Source organism: Carassius carassius, chromosome 37 (assembly GCF_963082965.1).
Source record: "Carassius carassius chromosome 37, fCarCar2.1, whole genome shotgun sequence".
Lineage (NCBI taxonomy): Eukaryota > Metazoa > Chordata > Actinopteri > Cypriniformes > Cyprinidae > Carassius > Carassius carassius.
Window position 1 is genome coordinate 15,817,073 of NC_081791.1, and position 26,181 is coordinate 15,843,253.

The 26,181-nt window shown below is 35.6% G+C and overlaps 1 protein-coding gene across 10 annotated transcripts in view; it reads left to right on the top strand.

Annotated features, from left to right (window-relative positions):
* The first annotated feature begins 7,984 nt into the window (after nucleotides 1–7,984).
* Nucleotides 7,985–26,181, top strand: part of LOC132118163 (rap1 GTPase-activating protein 1-like) — a 35,446-nt gene continuing 17,249 nt past the window's right edge. For 2 of the 10 annotated variants that reach the window (XM_059527779.1, XM_059527780.1), the window contains exons 1-6: nucleotides 17,962–18,302; nucleotides 20,890–20,925; nucleotides 22,675–22,722; nucleotides 23,121–23,159; nucleotides 23,285–23,470; nucleotides 24,326–24,429. In XM_059527779.1, coding sequence (XP_059383762.1) covers nucleotides 18,231–18,302; nucleotides 20,890–20,925; nucleotides 22,675–22,722; nucleotides 23,121–23,159; nucleotides 23,285–23,470; nucleotides 24,326–24,429 — 485 coding nt within the window. In that variant the 5' untranslated portion in view covers nucleotides 17,962–18,230. Of the gene's footprint in view, nucleotides 8,134–11,984; nucleotides 12,079–17,961; nucleotides 18,303–20,889; nucleotides 20,926–22,674; nucleotides 22,723–23,120; nucleotides 23,160–23,284; nucleotides 23,471–24,325; nucleotides 24,430–26,181 lie in introns of those variants that run through there. The other 8 variants (XM_059527785.1, XM_059527784.1, XM_059527781.1 and 5 more) reach the window with 7 other exon arrangements.

Genomic DNA, 26,181 nt, shown 5'->3' on the forward strand with positions numbered 1-26,181 from the left:
AATCAGTGTGGATATCAGCACTCATAAAAGTATTAGACCCGAGCATGCTGTGATTTACAAGTTCCCCCTCCTCAAACTGAAGCTGCCCATTTGGGTTTATTCCATCAAAATACCTTCAGGGCCAGAGGCACCATGGGGTGTTCTGATGGCAGAGACATGGGGAGATGAGAGGCATGTTAGATTGATGTGCCATGCATCAAAGCTCAGTCCAAGCTCACTTCTGGAGGTTCTGGCAGGCAGACACTCATCTGACCCATTACCGACTCTGTAGGCAGGCAGCTAGTGGAGGGCATTAGCTGTTCCCACAGAAAAAGACAGTTGTGGTGGTTACGTTTGGACCACTAAGATGAAAAGTTTGTTTTTATTAAATTTGATATAATTATTATTATTTTTTTAATTTCTGAAGTACTGGGGTTCTTAAAACAACTTATGGTAATATATAAAACATTATGAATTTTATTATTATTATTTTTTTTATTTTTTTTTAATACATGTACTGTATATCCTTTTACACCCAGTCCCTCGCATATAATATTTAAAATATTTTTTAAATACAAAAATATAAATTAAATATAAATACAAAGGTCATAGTTAATTGTTTGTAAATGGTGAAAATTGAAATTTGAAAAGTTCTTAAAAATATTAATATTTTTTTCAGTGCAAAAAAAAAGAAATAAAAGATCATATTATAGTGAGTGATGGAGTTTCATTCAAAGAATGTATGTATGTGCGTATATATATATATATATATATATATATATATATATATATACTGTATATATAGTACAGACCAAAAGTTTGGACACACCTTCTCATTCAAAGAGTTTTCTTTATTTTCATGACTATGAAAATTGTAGATTCACACTGAAGGCATCAAAACTATGAATTAACACATGTGGAATTATATATGGAATTATATACATAACAAAAAAGTGTGAAACAAGTCAAGTCAAATTTTATTTCTATAGCACATTTAAAAACAACAGAGCTGCGCCAAAGTGCTGTACAGAGCTACAGTGTGCAAATAAAAAGCATTAGAATAGGCAAGAAAAAATACAATTATAGACACGATTACACCCGATATAATCCATTTAATAGATCATATAAAATCAATCAAAAGTGACCTAATTAAAAGCCAAAGAGAATAAATAAGTTTTTAGAGCTGATTTAAAACTGGATAATGACGGGGCAGACCTCACAGCGAAGGGTAAACTATTCCAGAGTTTAGGTGCCACAGCAGAGAAGGCCCGACCACCCTTAGTTTTACAGCGAAAGCGTGGGACAGTTAAAAGAAGCTGATTGCAAGACCTGAGAGTCCTTTGGGGAGTGTACAAAGTCAGAAGGTCAGATAAGTATTTTGGTGCAACACCGGATAGCACCTTGTACACAAAAACTGCAATTTTAAAATCGATTCTGAACTTTACCGGAAGCCAATGTAAAATTTCTAGGATAGGTGAGATGTGATCTCTTTTTTTTAGTACCGGTCAGAAGTCTCGCTGCAGCATTTTGAACAACTTGCAGGCGAGAGATAGTAGTTTGAGGCAGACCACAGTACAGGGAATTACAGTAGTCCAGCCGTGATGTAATGAAGGCATGGATTACAATCTCTAAATCTTTCCGAGACAAGAAATTTTTTACTTTTGCAATCGATCTCAAGTGAAAGAAACTGCCTTTTACCACTGAGCTGACTTGTTTTTCAAAATTAAGTGCCGAATCCAATGTAACTCCGAGATTCCTTACATGAGGTCGAGCACTGACAGGGAAGGAAACGAAATTAGAAGTAGATGAGAAACTAGATGGGCCTAAGATCAAAATTTCGCTCTTACTTTCATTTAATTGTAAGAAATTATTTGCCATCCAACATTTGATCTCCTCAAAACAGTCACACAGTGCTTCCAGGGGATAGGACATATCAGTTTTTGCCAGTAGATAAAACTGTGTATCGTCAGCGTAACAGTGATAGGATATCCTATGTTTCTCAAAAATGGCACCCAGTGGCAACATATAGAGTGAAAAGAGGAGCGGGCTTAAAATGGACCCTTGGGGCACACCACAAAGTAGGGGAACAGATGTAGAAGTAAATTTCCCCATATTTACTGAGAAGGTTCTGTCTTTGAGATACGAGGCTAACCACTGCAAGGCAACGCCCTGAATGCCCACCACTTTTTCCAACCGATGCAGCAAGGTACTATGGTCGATCATATCAAAAGCAGCGCTTAAATCTAGTAAGACAAGTACTGCGTGCGATCCGGTGTCGAGGATTTGCAAAAGGTCATTGTTGACCTTCAACAAAGCAGTTTCTGTACTGTGCATAGATCTAAAACCAGACTGAAAAGTATCAGAAATATTGGATGTACTGAGATAAGTATTCAACTGGCTATGCACAATTCTCTCTAAAAGTTTAGAAATAAAAGGCAACTTAGATATAGGTCTAAAATTATTGAGGAGAGATGGATCCAAATGGGGTTTCTTAAGCAGAGGGTGAACTACAGCATGTTTAAAACTAGCAGGGACAATTCCGGTCGCTAGAGAACTGTTAATAATGTCTGTTACAGCTGGGCACAAAGTTTCGAACACTTCCTCAAAGAGACGAGTAGGAACAACATCAGACTCACAACTGGAACATTTTGCCCTAGAAACAATATCAGCCAGCTGAGAAGAGGAAACAGGGTGAAAACAAGTTAGTGAATCGATTGGTGAACAGGTCAAAGTTGGAGTATATATTACTGGCTTAATGGAACCCTTGATCGTCAAAACTTTTTCATTGGTTTTTCTGTTACAGAAAAACTCAGAGAATTGTTGAATGAAATCTTTGTTAAATTTAGGAGGCCTGTAAATCAATGCACATAATACAGGACTCCCTATTTTAATTCTCATTAACTGTACTTCAAAGCTTGAGTACACATCCGTTTGCAGTTGATTGTTTTTAAAATTATTTTTAAAAACAGTAGCAACACCCCCACCCTGACCGGAAAGTCTTTGGGTGGTAAAAAAGGCACAATCCGGGGGAGAAAGTTCACCAAGAGATGAGAAATCATCAGGTTTCAGCCAGGTTTCAGTCACAAATAGAAAGTCCAGTGAGTTTGTAGTGAAAAAGTCATTTAAAATGAACGATTTATTAGATAATGACCTCGCGTTTATCAAGGCCATCCTCAGTGTCTAAGATTCTGCTATTTCATGATTAGGAGATGAAATCTTGATAGAACAAAGATTTAGCAGGTTTACTGACCGTAACTTTGCGACTGGCTTGAAAATATGAAATAATTAAACAACTGAAAATATGTCATATTCTAGGTTCTTCAAAGTAGCCACCTCTTGTTTTGATTACTGCTTTGCACACTCTTGGCATTCTCTTGATGAGCTTCAAGAGGTAGTCACCTGAAATGGTCTTCCAACAGTCTTGAAGAAGTTCCCCGAGAGATGCTTAGCATTTGTTGGCCCTTTTGCCTTCTGTCTGCGGTCCAGCTCACCCCTAAACCATCTCGATTGGGTTCAGGTCCGGTGACTGTGGAGGCCAGGTCATCTGGCGCAGCACCCCATCACTCTCCTTCTTGGTCAAATAGCCCTTGATGCCTTCAGTGTGACTCTACAATTTTCTTAGTCATGAAAATAAAGAAAACTCTTTGAATGAGAAGGTGTGTCCAAACTTTTGGTCTGTACTGTATATATATATATATATATATATATATATATAGACTACTTTTAAATCACATGCAGCAAGGATGAACATGGAGATGGTTTGTTTTGTTCCATGAATTATAAGGGAATCATGAAACTTGCAATTCAGCAGACATTTAGAAACAGAAAAAATACATGTAATTTAAAAAATGTGTGTGTGTGTATGTATATAATATATATATATATATATATATATATATATATATATATATATATATATATATACTGTATATAAACATATTTATTTAAAATAATTAAATCTTTTAAAATAGAAAGCAGTAATTTTAAATTGTAATAATATTGCTGTGTTTTCCACTTGATGTCCATATAATTTTATGGTTTTGAATGTAAAAAAACCACCTGAGAAAAACCCATCTCGCCTCATGTGTGTGAATTATCCTGAAGCAGTACAGGAGATCAAATACAATAGGTGAAGGACATTCTGCCTTTGTATTCCTTTATCGTTAATCCTAAGCTTGTTTTGCTGTGGAGGTTCCTCAGTGGATTGGAAGTGAATAGAGGTGATTGATGACGTCTCCATGTTGCTTTGGGGGGATTAACAATATACAGTAGGCTTATATATATACTAGCCACTTAGTATAGTATATCTTAAAGGAAGATCAATGTTTATATATAATGAAGTGCATGGGCTGGCTGCACCTGCTCATTTGGTGGGTGGAGTCCAACAAATGCCAAACGTCCCAAAGGGCGTTTCCATGTCAATGGGACCTTTAAATCCTGTGTGTTTCTAGAGGTTGTGTTCTGGTCACACAGCATCAGGCCTTCATGAGTTACATCATTCTGCCCTTGAGAGGATGAAAACATGTCACTGCATCATGTGATGCACTTGTTATCCGGCCCCTCTATGACCACACATTACTAGACCACAGTTTATATTATGGCTAAAAGTGAAAACCCATCATCTGACATATCCAACAGCCGGATCATGCAAATGGATTTAGAGGTGAGATGCGTTGCCTCTGTGGGGAATGGGGATGTTTTTTAAAGCTAACCACCCACACAGGAGATGAGGTCAGTGGCAGCAGTTGTGATCCTGTTGTGTAAATGTTTTGAACATGACTCAGTTTGGCTTCGATGGAGCTAGTGCTAATATGAGTAATGTTTTCTTCACAGATGCATATTTGAACTGGGGAGGGGGAAGTGATAGAGAGCAGGGGGTCTGCTGAGGTTATGCTGCTTGAATTTGTCCTAAAATATATATGAAGATCAGTTTTGCGGCTAAGGTGATGTGATATTTGTTCTGGGCTTTATTTTGTTTTGTTTATTGTTTTTGTTCCCTTTTTTGCTTTTGTTTTGTAGCTCAGGGTTTTGTTTTGTTTTGTTTTGTGTTTTTGCTTAGTGCTTTAGTTTTGTTTCTATTTCGTTAATTTGAGCTTTAAGTGTGTGACAGTTCAGCTAAAACAGTTCAGTATAAACAGACACTGCCTTGAAAATAAGGATACAGTGTGCAAAACTGATTTGTTTTTGATGTTCTATCCATTATATCTGATACTTTAAAGATTACAAGTAGTTTGTGGAGTTTGGACAAACCTATGACAAAATCTATGTCAGAAACAAAAGTAACATTCTGTTGGTATTGTATATGCAAAATCAAGACTGTAATCAATGATGTACATTGAACAATGTAGTGACATTGCAGCCAAAATTACTTTCCTGAAACTCTCTCACTCTGACTTTAAGTCAAATGAGAGAAAGAGAGGAACAGAGCGAACCCCTTTAAGATTTTCCTCCTCCCCCGTACTTAAATTAGGGTTGTCACATTATTATTCATATATTCTAAGTCATTTTGGATTATCATTTGAATAGATTAATATTCTTGGAGTATGCAGGCATGTATTTCAGGAGGAGGAGTTTTTAGTAAGCCTTTATTAGTCAGAACAGCACAATGTATTAGTATTGCTGCTGTAAGTGATAGCCACATTAAAAATGCACCTAAAAGCACACCTACACACTAAACCAAGTATCCTTTTTAGATCTTGTGGTGTATGTGATTCAGTTTACAATTTTAATGTGCCAAATATGTCTTTAGTCTGAGTCACTCTGCTTTTGTGGTTTTGTCTTTGTTTCCCTTAAGAGAGATACAGGAAAAGGATCCATTTTATGACAGAAAAACAACTTTTTCTCTGAGGCTATTGTCTAGACTTACTAACTGATCTCTGTGTTAAGGTCATTTTTTGTGCTGTTCTCCACCTCTCTGAGGACAGATGGAGATGCAGAACACCTGCAAGGCTCAATGGCCATCATTAGAAGAGGTTTAAGTTATCAGGGAGAGTTAGAGATCAGATATGAGCATGACAGCTTCTGGGCAGTTTGAAAGATGACACTCAGTGTGGGATGACACATTTATCCTGGGTGTGGATTAGGAAGGGAAAATACAATAGATTTAGCCTTTTTTATATATATTATTATTTGTGTAATACACAGAGCAGTCAGATGAGGTCACATAAAGTAAGATGCCCTTCCATAAAATAAAATATGGGATGTGGAATGTGTCAAAGTGCAATACTCTGATAGAAAATTACAGTAGGTAAGGAATATCATTTACATGCATTCTTTTTTTTATTTTTCAGTAAAATATGAATAAAAAATATCTCTGATATTAGATGACTTACAATAAAATAAATTGAATAGTTATGTACAGTTTTTTGATAGAAATGCTGTTTTTTATTTATATGTTGCCTTTTTATCTGCCTTCTTCAACATCTTATTCCTCTTCTAATAACAGCTCTTCCAGTTTAACATGATCTTCTTTATTCTCTGAATGGGAAGTTGTACATGAGCTGTGTGTTTTCAGCTTTTCATGGCCAGCAGATTATGCTCACTGATTACTACAAAACACGTCTCTCAGGGGTAGAAGATTTCCTTCTAATCCTGCATTATCTCTTTGAGTTATGCTGTGGACAGCAGTATTTTGCTGTCATATGGTAGACATGTGTTGTGTTTGCAGACGTCTGATGCAGTGAGGTGCTGTCTGTGTGTTTAGCTGAGTTCCTTGACGTGTTTGTAGGAGCATCTTAAAGAAACAGTTCACTAAATACAGGTATTCAGTTCATCCTCATGTTGTTCTAAGCCTCGTCTGTGGAACATAAAATGTTTTCTATACAGTATGTGTATATATATATCCTGGAAACTCAATAAGAAATTTGGCTGTCATTAAAAGGGGGGGGTATCAAAGTATTTCAAGTATTTCAAGCATCTTGTGTGCTGTATTTCCAGTTTCCCAAGTGCTCTTTAGTGGGTTTATCTGCTTTTGTGAATAAATCATAATTTTTTTTATCAAATATGATCAGATCATCTAGTTAATATTAGTTAATAATTGGAATATAGCACATTATTGGACAATTTCTATGATATGTACCTATGGCATTATTTATAATGTATTATATCAGTCTGATTCAAAATTTATGCTGGCCAAAAATTTATAGTAATTTATAGTAGGCTACAAAATCAGGATATTCAACTGATATCTGAAAGATCATGTGACACTCAGGACTAAAGACGGAAAACCACAGAAAATTTAGCTTAGCCATCATAGGAGTAAATTTCATTTTTGAAATATATTAAAATAGCAATTGATGTTTTTATTGTACTTTTCAAAAGCAGCCTTGGTGAGCATAAGAGTCTTCTTAAAAAAATGTAAATTAAGATATCAGTGATTTCATATCCTATTTAAGGTTCACACATTACATCTTTTTTCGTGTGTTGCATGGAAGAAAGGACGTCATATAGGATTGAAATGAATAAATGATTAAGAATTTCCCTTTAAATGTTCGATCCGTGGAACTTGTGCCGTCACTCTCTGATGTGACAAGCCGGGACGCTCTGTCAAGATACTTCCTTTATTTAACTTCCATATTGTATTTATAAGTCAATTACCACTGTTTCTGTGGTTTCCCATTCATTCATCTTATCCACTTCCTTTACATTAAGTCCTTTTAATAGATCCTTAACTTAAGAGAAACAAGCTCTTGAATACAAAAAAACCCCTTGGAGGCTCAAGAGCGGAAGTCAGGAACAGACAAAGAGAAATTTGTTTTAAAAAGCATGTAAAGGTAGGATTACAGTTTTTAAATAGCATACAGGACATCATTTGTTAGTGAATTGGTTGCCTGAGCAACAGTCTGTGATGGAGAGGTGTGCGTTTAATTAAGGCAATGCACGATGAATGCAAATTAAAGCCCCATCAGACAGCTCAGATGGACAACCCTCAGTGTTTGAGCGAACGGGGGAGGGGACGGGACGGGTGCGTAAGAGCACAAACGGGGAGGGTAAAGAGAGAGGAAAAGAGAAGTAGAGTAAGAGCAAGCGAGCGATACAGCCAGGCAACAAATGAAGTGATAGTGGGAGGATCAATGCTTCTAGCAGGTGTACGACTGACTTGAGAATCTCACCGCTGCAAGAGCAGAGAGGAGATCCTACATCCATCCGCGCGCAGTGAGTAATAGCACTGTATATGTGTACAGGAATATGAAGTGTGACAGTTTGGGGGGGTTTGGTGAGACAGCCAGAGCATCTGGCAGGTGTGCGGTGCATGAACGGTGACATGTACAATATGCTTTTAGAGATGAATCTTCATTTAGACATATAGAGGGATGCTGGGAAAGACAGCAATGAGTGCGTTTGCAAGCATTAGTGATGTCTGATTCATCGTTTACAAGTAACTTCTTAATGGGTGACCTACCAACCTCTTTAGTCATGCTCCGAGCTCCAGCGCTCAGGACTTGACTTTTGAGATTTTAGTGCATTGTTCTTTTCTCCCAACACCACATTTGAGACTGTAGTTCATATTTCATTAGTTTCTCTTCCTTGTTTGTGCATTTCATCCTGCATCTGCTGTGGTTACTCAAACTCGCTAAAGACAGAGGTGGGATGCTAATGAAACATTGCTGCGTGGCAGAACCTCAGGAGTGAACGGTTTATGTAATTTCACATGGAACTGCACTCCTCTAAATCACAGACTTTAAATATCTGAATTTACTCTCAATCGAAGTTGGTTCAAGATGAAAGCAGGGGAGAGGTTGGAGTTTAATTTGAGTCTTTAGATATTAGCAGCCGAGGGGAAAATCGACAATTCAAATGTTTAATAATTCAGGTGTTTATTAAGATACAAATTATAGATTCATGTGTATTATGAATTCATCTGCCTGGAGTTATTATTTTTTTTTCATTAATGTCCATTTAACTTGATGCTCTTGTGTAAGACTGATGCACCACTATCAAAATTTGTGGTCATACCATTAAACATAATTATATACAATTACGTTTCTTAATTAAAATAATTATAAAAAAAATTATGTCATTTTCGTGGTCTGTATTTAAATGTGATACTGTTTTGTGTAAATAGAACAACAGCAAAAATAAAATACCAAAAACTTAATATTAAGTAAAAAGACATTTTAATTGAATAACTGAATTTACGCATCAACTATAGTATGAATATAGTATACAAACTTGACGTATAGTATGAAAAATGGATATTCATTTTTAAAATTGACAAAAGATATATTTAGCATTTTTAATTATTAGTGTTTTAAAATATTAATTTTAAGTGAGTTTTATTAATGAAAAAGGCGCATATATATATATATATATATATATATATATGTATATATATATATATATATATATATATATATATATATATATATATATATATATATATATATATATATATATATATATAAACACTTCTACTGTTGGTCAATAACCAAGTAAACATTTTTACACTGAACTGCATAAATAAGAAATTTAATCTTTTGCACTAATACAATAGGATCCATTTCTCCATTATGTAATGTTTATCAAGACTTTTGAATTTCCAAACAGGGTGTGCATTAATAACGATTTATATAATGTTATGCATAATTTCATGGCTGTACTGTAGTGTAGTTTCATAGGGCTGCGATGCCTGCAGACTTGCAGTGAGGATTTTGTCTGTTTGGTGCATGGAATTGGTTTCTGGGCTCCTCAGCTGTAGGGAGTGAAATAATGATCCCGGTTGTGAATGCAGAGCGTTCCCTCAGCAGTCCGGTGGGAATTTCTTGCCTGTGTGGGAAAAGAATTAGCACATAGGAATTCTAATCACTCTGTAATAAACCTACCAGATCTGTGTGTCAGTTTAACGATAGAGTAAATTACCACTACACTGCAGTAATTCACCACCACATGCTGAGCCTACAATGTTCCATTTTTATAGCTAAAGTGGGATGTGCACTTCCAAGATCGTTTCATTGAAGTTAATTTAAAGGATGCTCAATTACTGGAGGATGGTTTAATTAAGGATATCAGCCCATTCGAGCTTTCTGAGGATGTTCGTTGTTTATAGAGCTTTTCTGTTATCATTAGTTTTGGAGCTGAGCTGCGGTTCATTTAAGGTCTGTGTTCCAGCACTGCTGATCACTCCCGCATTACAGCACATCCATTATCCACAGCAGAAATCTACGCCACAAGACATCTCTGGATCCGTTAAAGGCAAAAGTTCACATGAACACCCATACATGGGTTATTGGGCAATCTGGAGGTTAATTTAAAACAAGCCTCAAATTATGGTTTGCGGTAATGCATTAAAGTGAACGCTAAAAGCCAAATGGCCATGTCTTCAAAATCTCATTTGCCTTTAAAGTAGCTGTCTGGATTTGATGGATGGTGTTAGAATATTCAAGCAAAGGGGCGGCTGCTGTAAAGCTCAGACTCTTGGTTTATTTCCCACAACAACCCGTAATAAGCATCAGTTAAACTGACATAAGAACTATTGAGAAGGACAAACTGGAAAGTTAACTCTTTGTTTAAAAGATTCATCACAGGTCTCCTTTTGACCTCCTCTTACAAACTACAGAGATTTCAGCGGTGCACAATAATAATAACCCCTCCTTGATGTCAGAAAGAAGGATTTTCCCAGATATGGATCTTCAGACAAGTCTTTTTGCCAAAAGCAATACAAGCACCTAACAGGTCCTGAAGGGCAAATTCAGTCAAGAGTTACACCACCTTTTTTTAACCAGATACCAAATGCATTGAAACACTGCTGCACTGCGTTAAAATAGAAAAAAAGTGTGTATTGTAATGTTAGAAACACTATTTGCTTGGTACATTTAATTGTATTTTTTTTTTCGTTTTTAATTGTATTTTTTTATTTTAACACATTTTAATGACCACAAAGATTGTGAATTGCACTGTGCAAATTGAATTCAGCGCTAATTTTATGTGCACATTTGCTCTATTACCTGATTTGCATAAAATCCCTTAGTGGTGCTCTAGGTATTCTTATTCAAATCCCCCTTTAATCTTTTAAGTAATTTTTTGGTGCAAGTGCAGCATCTGTTTTATTAGTGTGTTAGCATACAGTTTCCTTTAATTGTACTCATTCTTTTATATCCATATCCATTTCCTAAATTACCATGGAGGATTTGTGTCGCAGCAATCACAGTTACCTTGTTGGAGTTTCTGTCAGGATACGTCTTTACAAAAATTTAGGAAAGAATAAATTCACCAGTTGTCTGATTATGGAGCATCCAGGGTCAGTCTTTAGCTCACTTACATTGCCCTAAACCATATTTAGCCCGCAATGTAATACAATCTGTTTCTCCTCAGCTAAAGTATAATGGGAAATCTAATCATGGCAAAACAATAGGAGTCTTAAAAAAATGTATTATACCAACCCCTGCATATTGCACATCACCTCTTCAGCTTCATGGAGCTTTGCACAGATGGAGAAACCTGCTAATCTAAATGCAAAGCCTACTCTGAGGTGCTGCCGTACGGCCATGTGGGGGGTGATACAATTGTCATTACTCATGCTATCACAATGCTAAAGCTTGCCCTGCTGTGACCACCATGGCCTTTGACCATTTAGAGCAGTGGTTGTCAACTGCTTTTGGACACATTATACATCAAGTAGTAACTAAATGTCCTTAAGTTCAAAAATATATTATCATATATTATATTATCAATTAATTTGTGCCAAATGATCATAGAAAAAAATATAATGCATTTTCTTCCCTATATTATATTACATTACATTACATTTGGCTATACAGGAAGCATTTTCCTCCCTTTAAAATGTTAATAAGCCTGTTTCGTTGAGTTTTTTTAGGTCTAGATAAGTAACTTTAATTTAATGTGATTTAATTATACAGAAAGCTACCAAGGTACAAATTAAGAGATTTAATCATTGACTGACAGGCCACAAAGAATTAGCATTTTGCACTGTTTTCCCTGCTGTGACCCTTTTTAGAAAAATGACGGGTGTGATGTACTGCTAGACTGAAGTGTGTCTCTCATTTCAGGAAACAGGATGGAGGAGAGCCCTGTATCTCTAACACACTAGATCCTTCACTGTTTCAGCCCTCACTGCCTCACACCGGCCCTGCGTTCTTCAAGGTACAGTATCACAAAACTCCTGCGTGCCTGCATGCTGAGCGTCCTTGCTGAGTCTGTCTCACCTCTTCTGACCCATTCTGCTCCATTACTGTGAGCCTGTAAAGAACTAATACTGATTTGCATGAGGCCATTGTTTGGAGGCATGATGATCAAGAACTTTTCTGTTTGTTATTAATACACATGATTGACATGCCATGCAGTTAAATGAGAGTGATGTAATTAAATGCCAGATGCTGTTAATTAATAAATGTCAGGCCGGTTTCTCAGTCACACCCCTTATTCCATTAAACAAACTAATGACTGTCAAAATAACATTGATTAGGAAAGGTCATTTATCCACTGACAGTGGCTTATAGCTCCGGGGATTTAGCAAACTGCTCTTGTGACCCTTAAAGGAACAGTTCTAACAAAATGAAGATTTTTACTCACCTTCTGTTTCAAACCTGAATGTCATTGAATACAAAGGAGAGATTTTAAAGAATGTACTCTTTTTCATGCAATTACAATGATTGCAGGGCTTTCAATCTTGAAAAAAAGCAAAGCACTATAAAAGTATTATAAACTGGTCCATAAAGCAGTATGCCAAGTATTGTGAGCCTATGCAATAGCTTTGTGTGAGGAACAGACTGAACTTGAAGTGGACTGTTAAGCAGCTGGATCGAGTCAGTGAATGTAACTCATTTGGACTTTTTTTGTGAACTGGATCAACTGATTTAAAAACTTTTCTCATTACATTAACAAAATTTGTAATGAAAAACAAAAAAAAAGTGTATTTGTCAAAAATTCACCTTTGTTTAGTTAAAGAAATTCATAAAGGTTTGGAACGACATGAGGACAAGTAACAAATTACATTTAAAGTATATAATTAAATTTTAACTAACTGAGTGAATCCCTTTAACTTTAATATCCACATGCCTTTCCTGAGGTGCATCACACCCAACTTCATTAATTACACAGACAGAGCTTGTAATCAGCTTCTAAAATGCATGAATTTTAACTGCATGGTTGAACTTTGGCTGATGAAAAGCTAAAATCTTTTTTTAGTGTTTTTTCTTGTCATACTGAGCCTCACGAAACAAATTTATTGCATTTTAATATTTGCGAATCCACAGATCATCTAACACTCTCAACAGTCCTAAGAGAGTAAATAAACCACACTTAAAGTCAAATGTTATTAGTTTTATTGTTTAGCTGTATTTTGTTTGGGATTGTTTGGCGATCTTGCCGATTGTGTCTGACAAAGTTAGATTTGAGGGTCAAGCTCTCAAAGCGCAGGGTTAAAGAATACGATCCTTCTTGAATTGTGTGTAGTGTGTGTAAGGAGTTTGAGTGATCTCTGTGTGTGTTGGAGATTTTAGTGCTTTTAAACTCTGTGTGCTGAGCCTGTGATTAAGAGGATAAAGTTTGGGTGATGTCAGACAGCTGTAATGGTATCCACAATTCTGCAGCATAGCTTATCTACAGCATAATGGAGGGTGATCTCACATGTGGGAGAAAAGATGGGAGAAAGAGAATGAATGGAAAAAGAAAAGAGAAGATTTCTTTGGAGACATTAAATTTGAGTCTAAGGAAAGATTTGTGGAAAGGAAGCGTCCTTCAGTGTATTTCATATATTCCCATATGCAATTTTATTGCTTGGTTCTTATTTATGTTTAATTAAATGACAACTTCACCCAAAAATTACACTTCTGTCATCATTTACACATTCTGTTGCTCTAAACTTTTATGACTTCCCTATGTGAAACATAAAAGGAAGGTACTTTGAGGAATGTCTTTTGTGTGTCTGTAATCAGAACTGTTTGGTTACCAACACTCTTCAAAATAGTTTGGACCAGCATGAAGGTGTGTGAATTATGACAGAATTTTGGGGTGAACTGTCTCTTTAAGTATCAACTTTGCCTGATGTTTCTCCTGAAATTTGAAAATAAAAATAGGTACAGTACAAATGATGCAGTTGTTGACAGAGTGAAGGTTTAAAATATATATATATATTATTATGTGGGTGATGGTCAGACAATTGCATATTTGGGTCTGAAAATTTTAGATTTGTGTATCTTCTGCAAAGTCCGAACAAGGAAATCTCTGAAGTGGGAGACTTTTCTTAGGAGATTTTCGCAAAAATCTATTTTCTCAGTTGAACTCCATTTCATTTCATTGTTGTCTAGGAGAAGATTTTAAATTATACAGATCACATTTTTCCTTATTCTGTTGGTTAAGGGTTTCGTTTGTGATTGTCACTCTATGGGTTTCGTATGTCATTATCTGTCACTTGTTTGTACTTATTCTGTTCATTTTTTTACAATTCGTTAATAAAAAGTAACCCTAAAAAAGTGACTCCACGCGCAAATAATATGTCGATAATTTTGCTGTACAAGCTACAGTAAACAGATATCCACCAACAGACCTGTTCGTTCAACTTTATAGTTGCATTGCCAGAGCAATTCTCTGCTGGATTGTGCTTTGAGCAGTTTGATGTCATTTACATTAGAAGCTGCCAAGTCAAAGAGGATTTTAGTTTTACACGCTGTCTAATTCTGTGTGAGATGTAAGTCTTTTTTCCCCTCTGATGTACATGCTGCAGGCCTGAGACGCCCTTCTGTGAGCTGCTTTTGTTACAAGGCTAATGGGAATGTCTCACCATTCTTTTTTCATTGTTTCGAAAGCAAAATTATCCAAAGTTACGCACAGTAGCAACAATTGCCTGCAGTGTTAGCATGTGTTAGATCAACTGTAAAACATGAGCATATGGGCCTGCTTGCCTCCACATGACACTCCTCTGAAGAGAATGCGCACTAGCAACTTATAACTGAGAGGATGAGCTGCATCTGCAAAGATCTAAATTGAACAATATAAAAAAATGCATTGTAACAAACTCATGATATGTAAGTTCTCCAGTGCTCATGAGGCTCTGGCCTGTCTCACAATTCCCTCGCTCTCTCCCCAATAATTTCCTGTCGCTGTCCTCTACCTTTTCATTACGACCTGTGACACCAGGGAAGCATTGTTTTTGCTGTGGGCCTCATGGCCATGAGAAGAGAGATGTGCTGACTTTTGCTAGTCTAATAGCAGCATCTTCTAAAGTTAGATTTGATTTGATTTGTGCTGAGCTGAGGATGATCATGGATAGGACAGAGAGAGAGTGACTAGAGAATCACATGAAGGGGATTGTTAATTAAGGATTGGCCTGATTTCACAGTGGAGATAATGCCTCTGACTGTCTGTGTATTAGTCCAGTAAGCCCATCATTATTTCTTTCTTTCTTTCTTTCTTTCTTTCTTTCTTTCTTTCTCTGAGCTTCTTTAAAAAACAGGCGATTTTTCTCCACCTTTGTCTAACAGTTTGTCCATTTTGATTACACACTTCACTTTAGCGACAAATTTAAAAATGCCTAAATGTCATTACTTGCAGGTTAGCTTCACTTTTCTGAGCCATTTTTCCAGTGTTTTTTAACTTAATGTTCAAGATGATTTTTAGTGGATGTATGAAGACATTTCCGCTCATGTGTACAGGGTTTTATAACTAGAAAGTTTCCAGTGATTTTTCATCTTCATTTTCACTACTCAACTTCCTATTTTTTCTTTTGAAATGTGATCTAAAGTTTGCCTGAAGTTTGTTTGTGCTGTCATTTAGAATAAATGCCATTGTTTTGATATTTTACAATGTATTTTTTGATATTATACAGTACTTGCAGTGATATTTGCTTAAACATAACATGTGTATGAAGTATCCAAATTGGGACACTTTTGTCTAATTATTTGTCGTTATATTAAGTAAAAAAAAAAAGTGATATTTGTGGGTTTTGTTGTTTGGCTAAGGCTGAAACAGAGATAACCATACAAGCTCTTTATCATTTATTTTAAAATGTATTAACAATGTTTTTTTTAGACCAGTTAAATAGATTTGCTCATTTCTGCGGAGCCCTGGAGACATTTCCATTTCCAAATCCACTCGCTGGCTTAAAGCTAATTTGAAATAGACTGCCAGTTCTGTCTGGCAGGTTGGCATGAATCATAGATGAAACTAACTATGAGAAAAAAAGTTCCTCAGAACATTTAGGAAATAATCTTCTATTCACTTTTCTCTAGGCTCTCTAAGCACAATCACAGTCCAGCCCAAATCTGCTGATTCATCTGTGTGCATAGCTTGTGCTATCAATTTATTTCTAGGTTTATTTAAGCTATTTATTTCAGTCAATTTGATATGCAGAAAAAATCTTTATTGTTACTTGTTAACCTTAGTTTTAAAAAATTATATAGTGAGGCTAAGCTATCTATTTATTTATTGACATTTGGTTGCAGATATGGCATTGATTACTGTATGTGTCAATGACTATTAGAAAGCTATTAGAGCAAGAGTTGACTGAATTGTTTTAGTAAGATTAGCTAACAACTTCAATGTGAATTAATTAATATTCATGAGCTTAGTCTTATTTTAGAACGTTGTTCCAAAATAAATGTACATACTTTTGATCGTAAAGGCAGTGGGACGACTGATTTTAAATAGATGTTTTAGTGTGTATTTGTATCAGTGATTCCTGTAATTGCTGCGAAGTGAGAATTGCTTCTCAGAAGGAAGTAATGAAAGATCCGTGGGGAAGCTGAGCAGGCTCTGCTCGAATCTCCAAATACAGTTGAGGTGTTGAAGGCCGAGTTGACACGGCTGGTTTAAACTAGACGTATTACTCTAATAATAATGCCGGTCAAATTAACAATAGACCTGTTTAAGCTGACATAAGAAGTCTGTTTTGCACCACAGATCTGTCTATCACCCATGCATTTCTGGCCATATTGATCGCACATGTACGTGACAGCATGTTTAATTAAGATTTTGTCCCAAGACTCAGGAGCCAAACTGAAGAATGGCCTCTGCATGCTGATCACCTACAGTTGGTGTTACATTACTTTTGCTAAAGTCATGTCTCAGCTGACCTCAACTGTATATGCACTATTCAGAATTTTTTTGTTAGGTTGAAGTGGCACAATATTGTGCACAAAGAGAAGCTATTTTTTCAAGCCTAATAAGCTGTCAAAATAAGCGGCATTGTAAGGCATCATAGGTGCACTCCGAACTCAAATTGTGTTTCCAGATGTGTGTTGTCTTTTAAGATGCTGATTTTTGCCAAATATGAAGGCAACATATACTGTATGCTTTACAAAGAACACAATATATAATATATATTTTTATATTATATTTGAATAAATATTTGTATTTATTTATTGATGTATTTAATTTTTTTGTGTGAATTTACTGTTTAGCAGAGCAGAGGGTATGTATTCTGCTAATGTAATTGTTGAAAGTGTAAATGTTTAGTTGATTAATAATTTTTTTTTTCATTAAATAAATTATTGTTATTTAATTGTCAAATTATTAATTAAATTGGGTTTCGTTTTTACCCACATGATGTGGTTAAGATGTGTGTTTGGCGAAGTTCATGAACATTTAAAATTGTGTGCAAAACAATCCCAGACCCTGTTCTGGCCCTGTTATATTCTAGATACAAACAGTAGTGCATTATCAATTGTTGATAATTGATAATAACAAAGCTCTGCTCACACGTAGGACACCGATATATGAATCATAACTTGCGAAATTGTCAGCGGGGTTAAACATTTAATATTCATCCACATTTGGCATGTTGTCGGATGTTAATTTCAAACCCTGATTGTGATGTTGCACTAGGTTTTGAAACTGAGTTGATGAGCAAGTAAGACTCTGCTCGGGCTTGTCAGACTGAAAGAGAGCAGATCCAGACTCAGATCAGCTCTCTGTTTTATCCTGAACTTCTGCCAGTGAGAGAAAGAAAAAGTGCAAGACGGAGAGAAAGTTAATTCTGTAGGAATGCAACATCTCCTCCACAATTCACTCTGTTCCCCGAGAGGGGAAAGACTCCAGAGCACATGGAGTTTAAGGATCTTAATGCTTAAATACACAATTAGACTTCAGGTTACAGACATGCACGCACCTCCCAGAGTACACACAGCAGTCTAGTGCTGCCCTGCTGGAGCTTCTCACTTTATTGACATGGAACCTGCTGCAGCACTCGGGGCTGGATGTTTCCTCTCATTTCTGAGGACAGAGGACTTTTAGATTTGCAGCCTTCAGATAATATTTGGCTTTTTGACTTTTGAAGTTTTGGTTTTACTTTTCGAATAATGGCTAAAAGTCTGTATGCACAGCTCAACCCGCAGCAAGTGACAGTTGCTCACTGGAAAAGACCTGATACAGTAAGTATGTCAAATCTGCAGTCTTAACAGAAATATTGGATAAATTCTGGGAGGTAAATATCTGATTTTGTAACAGTATTTGAGTTGAGTACAAATAAAAGTTAATTATCTGCCGCAAAACATGCTAAAACCAACAGTAATGTATATATATATATATATATATATATATATATATATATATATATATATATATATATATATATATAAACAAAATATACTTATAATAAAATATTATCATGAGTTTGTAGAGAGCAGGATAAATTAGATTTGAGCAAGTTCTGACATCAAAGAATGTATTTCATGCTTACCTGATACAATGTCATGTTCTTACAGCTAAATATCAAAGGCTTTCCTTTTCAATGCACAGCAATTTTTTAATGCAAGCAAGAAAAGAGAATATGGATTTTCTCCCATCACTGACAGAGCTGCTATCAGTATAGACTGACATGCACTGTAATTCTGCTGCAGATTCATCTTTTCAAGCTAATCACAGTTCGTCATGTTCAATTACCTTTAGTTTTATCTCAAGATCAAATGGATTTTGCCTTCAAAATGGTTCTCACATCCATACATCTGCTATTTGGGAGGCGAACAAAGGAAGCTCACACAATTCAAAAGATTACATTTTTTTGCAGGATAGGTTACTGTAAAATATTTCTGTATTATATCGTTTTATTATATTTACAGTTTTTCTGTAATTCAATAGGTGTTCATCTGTGCATGTTTGTTTAGGGAGGATACTGGTTGCTTTGAACCATAAAGTGCATATGGTTTGGAGTTTAGTAGTAGTAGTAAATTACTTTATGATCTGTTGTTTTGGTAAGTCATTTGGCTGAAGAGGCTTTTGATAATGTGTTTGTGTAACAGGACTATCAGTCTGACCTCCTGTCAGTGTTTTTGTGACTCAGTTTCCCTGAAGATTGTTTTCGAGGCAGCAGTGTAAGTTATGTTTGCCGATGGTGGAGGACTCACACAATGTGTTTAAACAATGTGCTACAGTACAAAAGTATTTGTTCAAGACTGTGACAAATTCATCCAGTCTTCATTCTCCACACATCGAAGATAATTGTTTCCACTCTGGTACACGTTGTCTTTGGGTCCGTCCCATAACTCTTTCTACTCTCGTTCATGTTGCCTTTGTGTCCGTCCCAAAGGCTGTCTGTGTCTTGGAGGTTCCCCAGACTAGAATAAGCTCACTAGAGTAAACTGGAATCACATATCCGTCAGTCGATAGGAATATGGTAATGTGTGTGGGAATAAATCAAGTGAATAATAATCAGAAGATTTAAGAAACAAAACAAAGGTATTTAGGATGTAGAAGTTAAATATTACACTTGATCCTCAGATTTTTTTAAAAATTGCCTCGTGTTGTGAATGCTGTGTGATATTGATAATTGCCATTGATTGCAAAGTACTTCAGCAGCTAATTATAACACTTATTTCCAATTATAATTTTAGCCGATTATAACCAACTTCATGGCTACAAAGACAGTCAGCTACAAGCCTTTTATCCAAAATGAGTGCCGTTGATTAAGTTATCTCTATACTTTTTCTGCATCATCTAAAAATAACATGCTGCCATTAGGCTAGAAAGGAAATGCCAGTTCCACCATATCCTGCATGTTGGGCCAAAACTAACTTTGCCATCAGCCAATATTGAGTGTACTTGGCATTATTAACTCATGGCTGGATCCAAAAACACTATCATGCCCCTAAAGTTGTGCTGATGTTAAAATTAATTTTATGTGGGAAAACTGGTGACAGTAAGGTCCTTTAATTAATGTTAGTTAATGCATTAACTAACAATAAGCAATATGTTGCAATATTTATTAATATTTGTTAATGTAAGTTAATAATAAATGCATACCTGTATAAATGCGGACATAATATAAATATATTTGATGGCAATATAAATGCATCATTCATACATTAAAACAAAATACAGCTGATCAGTGTTAGTTCATGTTTGTATCAGGTCCGTAAAATAGCTAAAATTATAACAGAAACTACACATTTAATTTAAATCATGTATTAGTACTGTAAATGTTGACATTTACACTCCAAAGGTGGCATAGAATCACTTCTGAAGTGGCTTGTATGTGTCTTTAAAATGAATTTTAAGCAGGCACAGAGCAGCCTTAAATTGACACCTAAAGATTAATAAATGCTTTAGAAATATTTGTCATTGTTAGCTCATGTTGATGTAGATAATTCGTTGAGGTGTCTTTACACAGCTAAGTAAAGGCTGGTCTATGCCTGCTTAAAATTCTGTGTAAAGACTCAATGCTGCATAAAAGCTAGTCAAGATTTTCTCAGGCCCTAATATTAAGGTGTAATTGCTGTGTAAATGCATTTGTGCCACAGCAGCATTAAAGAAGCGGTCTTTGAATGTGGTCTGAATGCTTTAAATGTCTGATTCCTGATTAAGTCTGAGTGATAAATGGGATATTTTCAGTATGCAGCTGCAGTCAGATTGTGTCGTCCTATGTTGTTGGCCACACCCCTCTCATATCATGAGAATTTAATCAGCGGTCAACTCTAAACTCATCTCATCTCATTCCATCTCATCTCCTCTCCTTTCTTCCAGACTACTGATTTATTTGAAATGATTGAGAAAATGCAGGTAATGTGTTTCTTTTACTTTTCTCTTTTTCCTTCGCTCTGCCTTTCATCTTTGAAGTAGCATTAGCCCTGAATCAGCTGTCCTAACTGGCTACATAGTTGCTTTTGCATGTTTTTTGTTGAAGGTTATCACTGTAATTAATGAGGACATTTATTCATTAGAAACCACAAGAATGACCCCAAAGTCAGTCACTTACCCAACCACTGCTGCACACTATATGTATCTTACTTTAATGTACATGTAAAAACATGTTATTTTGTGACGTAGAATGTAGTTACGAACAGTTTATAGAATTCAATGTTTTGATGAACATAAAAAAATATATTTTTCATATTAATTTTAAACTATGACTATCTGGTTATATATATATATATATATATATATATATATATATATATATATATATATATATATATATATATATATATATATTATGTTATTACAGTTATAATGAAAAATTTACACATTTATTCTTGTTCCCTGATTATCATAATTCTTCAGTTGCCAAATCATGATTGAACTACAAAAAAAACAAATTCTCTGTTGTCTCTGGTGCTGAAATACAAGACGTTCCTGTTGTTTTGTACACAGAGATGTATTGATCTTAGTCTTCTGATATTACTGCTGTTATCTCTAACTTAGAATGAACAGATGTCTGTGCAGAAACTAAATGCACCATAATGCTTCAGAGAACAGCATGACATTGAAATTGAACCTGATTTATTGTTGGGTTGCAGCTGGGGGACATTGTACAGTAAATGAGAAGCTTAGCTAGATGTATAGGATGTTTTAAATAACAAACGTGTTGGTACAGTATGTATATCACAGTTGGTCTGCCAAAAAGATCCCTTGATGGAATGCGTCATCAGATAGATCAGACATTCAATCCCCACTGCATCTCAGTGCAGCATTTCAAATCTACAGCTGCTATCAGTAGAATCTGATGAGACTAGCTCATATTCAGCTGTACTGAGCTGTATAGGGCTTCACTCTTTTGAGTCACTGAGATGCTCAATTCTCCCTGCATGCTCAAAATCACACTTTGATCTTGTGTTCCACTGTCTGCCATTTCCTTAAAACCTGATTAAAGAGAATAAAAACAGTTCATTGTCTAAGACTAATCTAAAGGATTTTTCTCTCTCTCAGTTTGTCTTCATAAAATAATGTGCTCTTTTTTTCTAATATTCTTTAAATGCATGTGAACTTTCTTTAATAAGATGAATCATTTTATGAAAGTCCCATTATGCTGTTTAACTTTTTCCCCCTGGCTATTGTCTGTTTTTCTTGCACTGACCTTTACATACATAATTACTTACATAATTTACTTTACATAATATTTTGTTGTAAATTATACTGATAATGATTGCTTTTTTCTTTGAAAACTAATTAATGACATTAATTAGTATATTTGTATATTCGCTAAGATTGAGTTGTTGGGCAAAACAATCTTCTTTTTTGGGGAAATGAAAAATATTTACGTCAAAAAAATATTATTATTATGTTCATTTAAACACTGTCCAGCACTGTTTTTGAACATTTACGGTATAGCCCCTTAATTAAGATGCATAAATTATATATTCTCCATCATGTGTCTCTCCCAAAATATATGATTTTAGAGACATTTTCAGAATTCCTATAGTTTATAACTTGAGATTTTCTTGTATACGTGTTTCATGTATTTTTTTGCTTTCACACGTGGGCTTACAGGGCTGCTGTAGGGTTGACAGATTCACTCTTTTTATCTTTCAGAGTAACAGAATGGACGAGCAACGATGCACTTTTCCTCCTCCTCTCAAAGTACGTATCACAAGCTCCCTTTTGTCCCTGTACACATGAACACTGACAAAAATACAAAACATGTCTTGTATTGCTTCAAATAGAAGAGCTGGTTATCAGTCAAGCTGGTACAACTAGTTTTCAAAGACATCCCTAGCACAGTTTCCCTTGCCCTAATGGAACTGCAATCAAATAAGATAACCTGGTGCTGAGCAATATTCTCTGGCTTAAAGCCATACTGCCTGTATAGAATCAAATTGATTGCACTGAGTGCAGATAGGGATTTAGTTCTTAAATAAACCAGCAGATGAGCAAGTAGAGTGTTTTTTACTCCTTAGGTCATTGGAGTTTAAAAACGATCTGTTGCAACCAAATAGATCTACTGCATTAGTAATGTTTCGAATGTCATCTCCTTACAGACCGAGGAAGACTACATCCCATACCCCAGCGTCCATGAGGTAAACCAGTTCAGAAGAAAAGAGCTGATAGAAAACATTTTTACTGTTGGTAACTCAGTGGAATTTATTGTGTGCTTGCACAACTGACCGTCACAGTAATTGTTTTTATTCGCCGTCTCTGTCAGGTTCTCGGTAGAAAGAGTCCATTTCCCTTGATTCTGCTGCCTCAGTTTGGGGGTTATTGGATTGAAGGGACCAATCACGAACTGAGCTATGGGATCGACCTGAACCAGCTCCTGTCTCCCAACTCACGCTTCAAACTGGAGTGTAACACCACCGCTAAGATCTACAGGAAGCATTTTCTGGGCAAAGTAAGGATTTGCTTAAAGTAATAGTTCACCCAACAATGATTGTCATTATTTTCTCACCCTCATTTTGTTTCGAACCTGTATGATTGACTTTGTTCTGGGTAAAAGGAATCCAGGATTATCTTGCTTCACATTTAACAGTACGTTTTAGAACGGCAATAACCCGGAGTTATCAAGAGACTAAAAAGCCCTAATTGTATTTTGAGTCATATAATAGCTTTGTGAGATGAACAGTCCAAAATTCAAGTCATTATTAATTACAAAGCCGCTCCTTGGTACGTTATTGTGAGTTTGAAAAGTAGAAAACTCAAATTCATGGTCAAGCTATTCATTTGATTCAGAACATTTCAGTGGATCAGTTCACAAACTGGTCTAAAATATTAATTCACTAATCAGACTCTTTAGGTTCTTGGATTCAACTCATGATTTGCCCACAACAGTCCACTGGAGGTAAAGATTATCAGTGAATTTTATCATATGTCTGCAAAAGACCTTATATATAAAACTTGAGCCCCCACAAGTTGAAAATGCATAGAAAAGCTGAACATTCAGATTGAAATCACCTTCTGCCCATCCATTTGAATAAGTTTCAAAAATGTAATTGTTAGCAAATGTAACCTAATTACATAGGCCAATGTGACACTGCAGCAGGCAGACATAATGAAGATTTATTAGGCTTTAGCTTCAATGGGCTTAATGTATTCACATCTAATATCCATTATAAATGAGACTAATGTGCATAAATTGGTCGGTTAGCCCTTAGATCTGTGGGGGAGTGTTGGGACTGAAAACTGAAATGAGTTTGCAAGTGTGAAGATGAATGAGCGCTTACAGCTTCGCCTTCTGCTCCTTCATTAGGAACACTTTAATTACTATACAGTGGACAGTGCCCTGGGCCACCTGGTGTTCTCCATGAAATATGATGTTATTGGGGACCAAGAGCATCTCCGTCTCATGCTCAGGTGTGACCTTATCTCTATTAATACTGTTTTTTATTCTCCATCCATTCTTGATTGCTTCCCCCGCTGTCATGTCTTATTTACTTTTCTCAAATCACTTACTTGTCTCCTGGCCTTGTGTCCTGCCAAACGTCTTTAGATGAGGGCGGCTAATGAAGGGCTTAGTGTATGGCACAGTTCCACTACTTTGTTTTGAGATTTGGCTTTTATTGTGGACATTAAACAGAGCACACTGATATATGTTCCTTGACAACTGTGAATGTTTCCTGGGACCCACAATAAAACCCCTTTTCTCACAGATTAAACAGGCCAAATGTACACGCTACCATCGTTTCCGCATTAGGCACCAGATGGACAATATAGGGCAATCTGTGTGGGTGGAGGAAAGACAGCAGGATGTTCCTGTTATCAAATCCATGTGACACATTTAAAAATGCCACAATGACACTGAAATGAAGACTGTTAATAAGTGTTACTGTTGTAGGTCTGGGCTGTGTTGTGCTTTTAATTTCACTAGAAACTTTTTTTGTTGTTGTTTTTGAGCTGCCAGGGATATGGATATATGTGTATTTTAATGCATTACTGAAGTGAAGCAAAGCTGAGAACGATAATAAATCTTGTTTTCAGAGAATATATGTGAAACTAAGTTTATTAAAACTATATATATTTTTCTCCAATGCATGTTGGCCACAATTAGTGGCACCCCTATAAATTCTTATGATGTGTTCCTGTAGCTCAATTGGTAGAGCACTGCGCAATCAAGTGCAAGGTTGGGGGTTCGATTCCCCGGGAACACATGATATGTAAAAATTGATACAAAAATTTATAAAATTGATGGATAAAAGCGTCTGCTAATTGCATTAATTTAATTTAATTTAATTTAATTTAATTTAATTTAATTTAATTTAATTTAATTTAATTTAATTTAATTTAATTTATGAGTAACATATATCTGAAGTATATTCTCATTCATATTTACAAAAAATTAGCACACCAGGGTGACTAACAGCATGTAATTGTCCAACCATGACTCCCTGTTCCACATGATTATAAATATGAGGAACACATAGGCCAGGTTCCCTTAGTCATTCCCTTAGTTCCAAGAGTAAAACCAAAGAATATAGTTCTGATGTGTAGAAAAAGATAGCTGAGCTTCACAAAATAGAAAGGAAGTATAGGAGAGAAAATGAGAATCTTGGGAAAATGACATTGCAATTTTTGGGTGCCAATAATCGTGGCCAACATGAACTAGAGAAAACATTTATTTCATAATGAGACCCCCCCCCCCCCACTTTCTTTTTTTTTTAGTTCAGTGAAAAGTTAGAATTTTGTGAACTTTTGAATGAAAGATCATAAAGGATAAACTCAACAAATTTATTTTCACAGCCACCTTTGCTCATATATTTGCTCATACATATTTATATGTATTAAATATATATTATATATTACATATTATATATTACATATTATATATATAAATGTATCATGTTTTTAATTTAAATTTAGCTATTTTGTAATATAAAATATATTTTGTCATTGGAGTAGGAATATATATGCATACACTTTTCCTACCCCAATGACAAAACGTATTTTATATTAAATACATATGTCACGCTTCTACGTGGGGTAAAGCCTAAAGCATTTTCTTTGATCGTAGCTTCTAATCAGTGGTTCTGTGTCGTATAGTGAGAGAGGCTCAAAAGACGGCCGTTGTCGCGGTCTTGATACCAAAGATAGCCAGCAATACAGCATGAT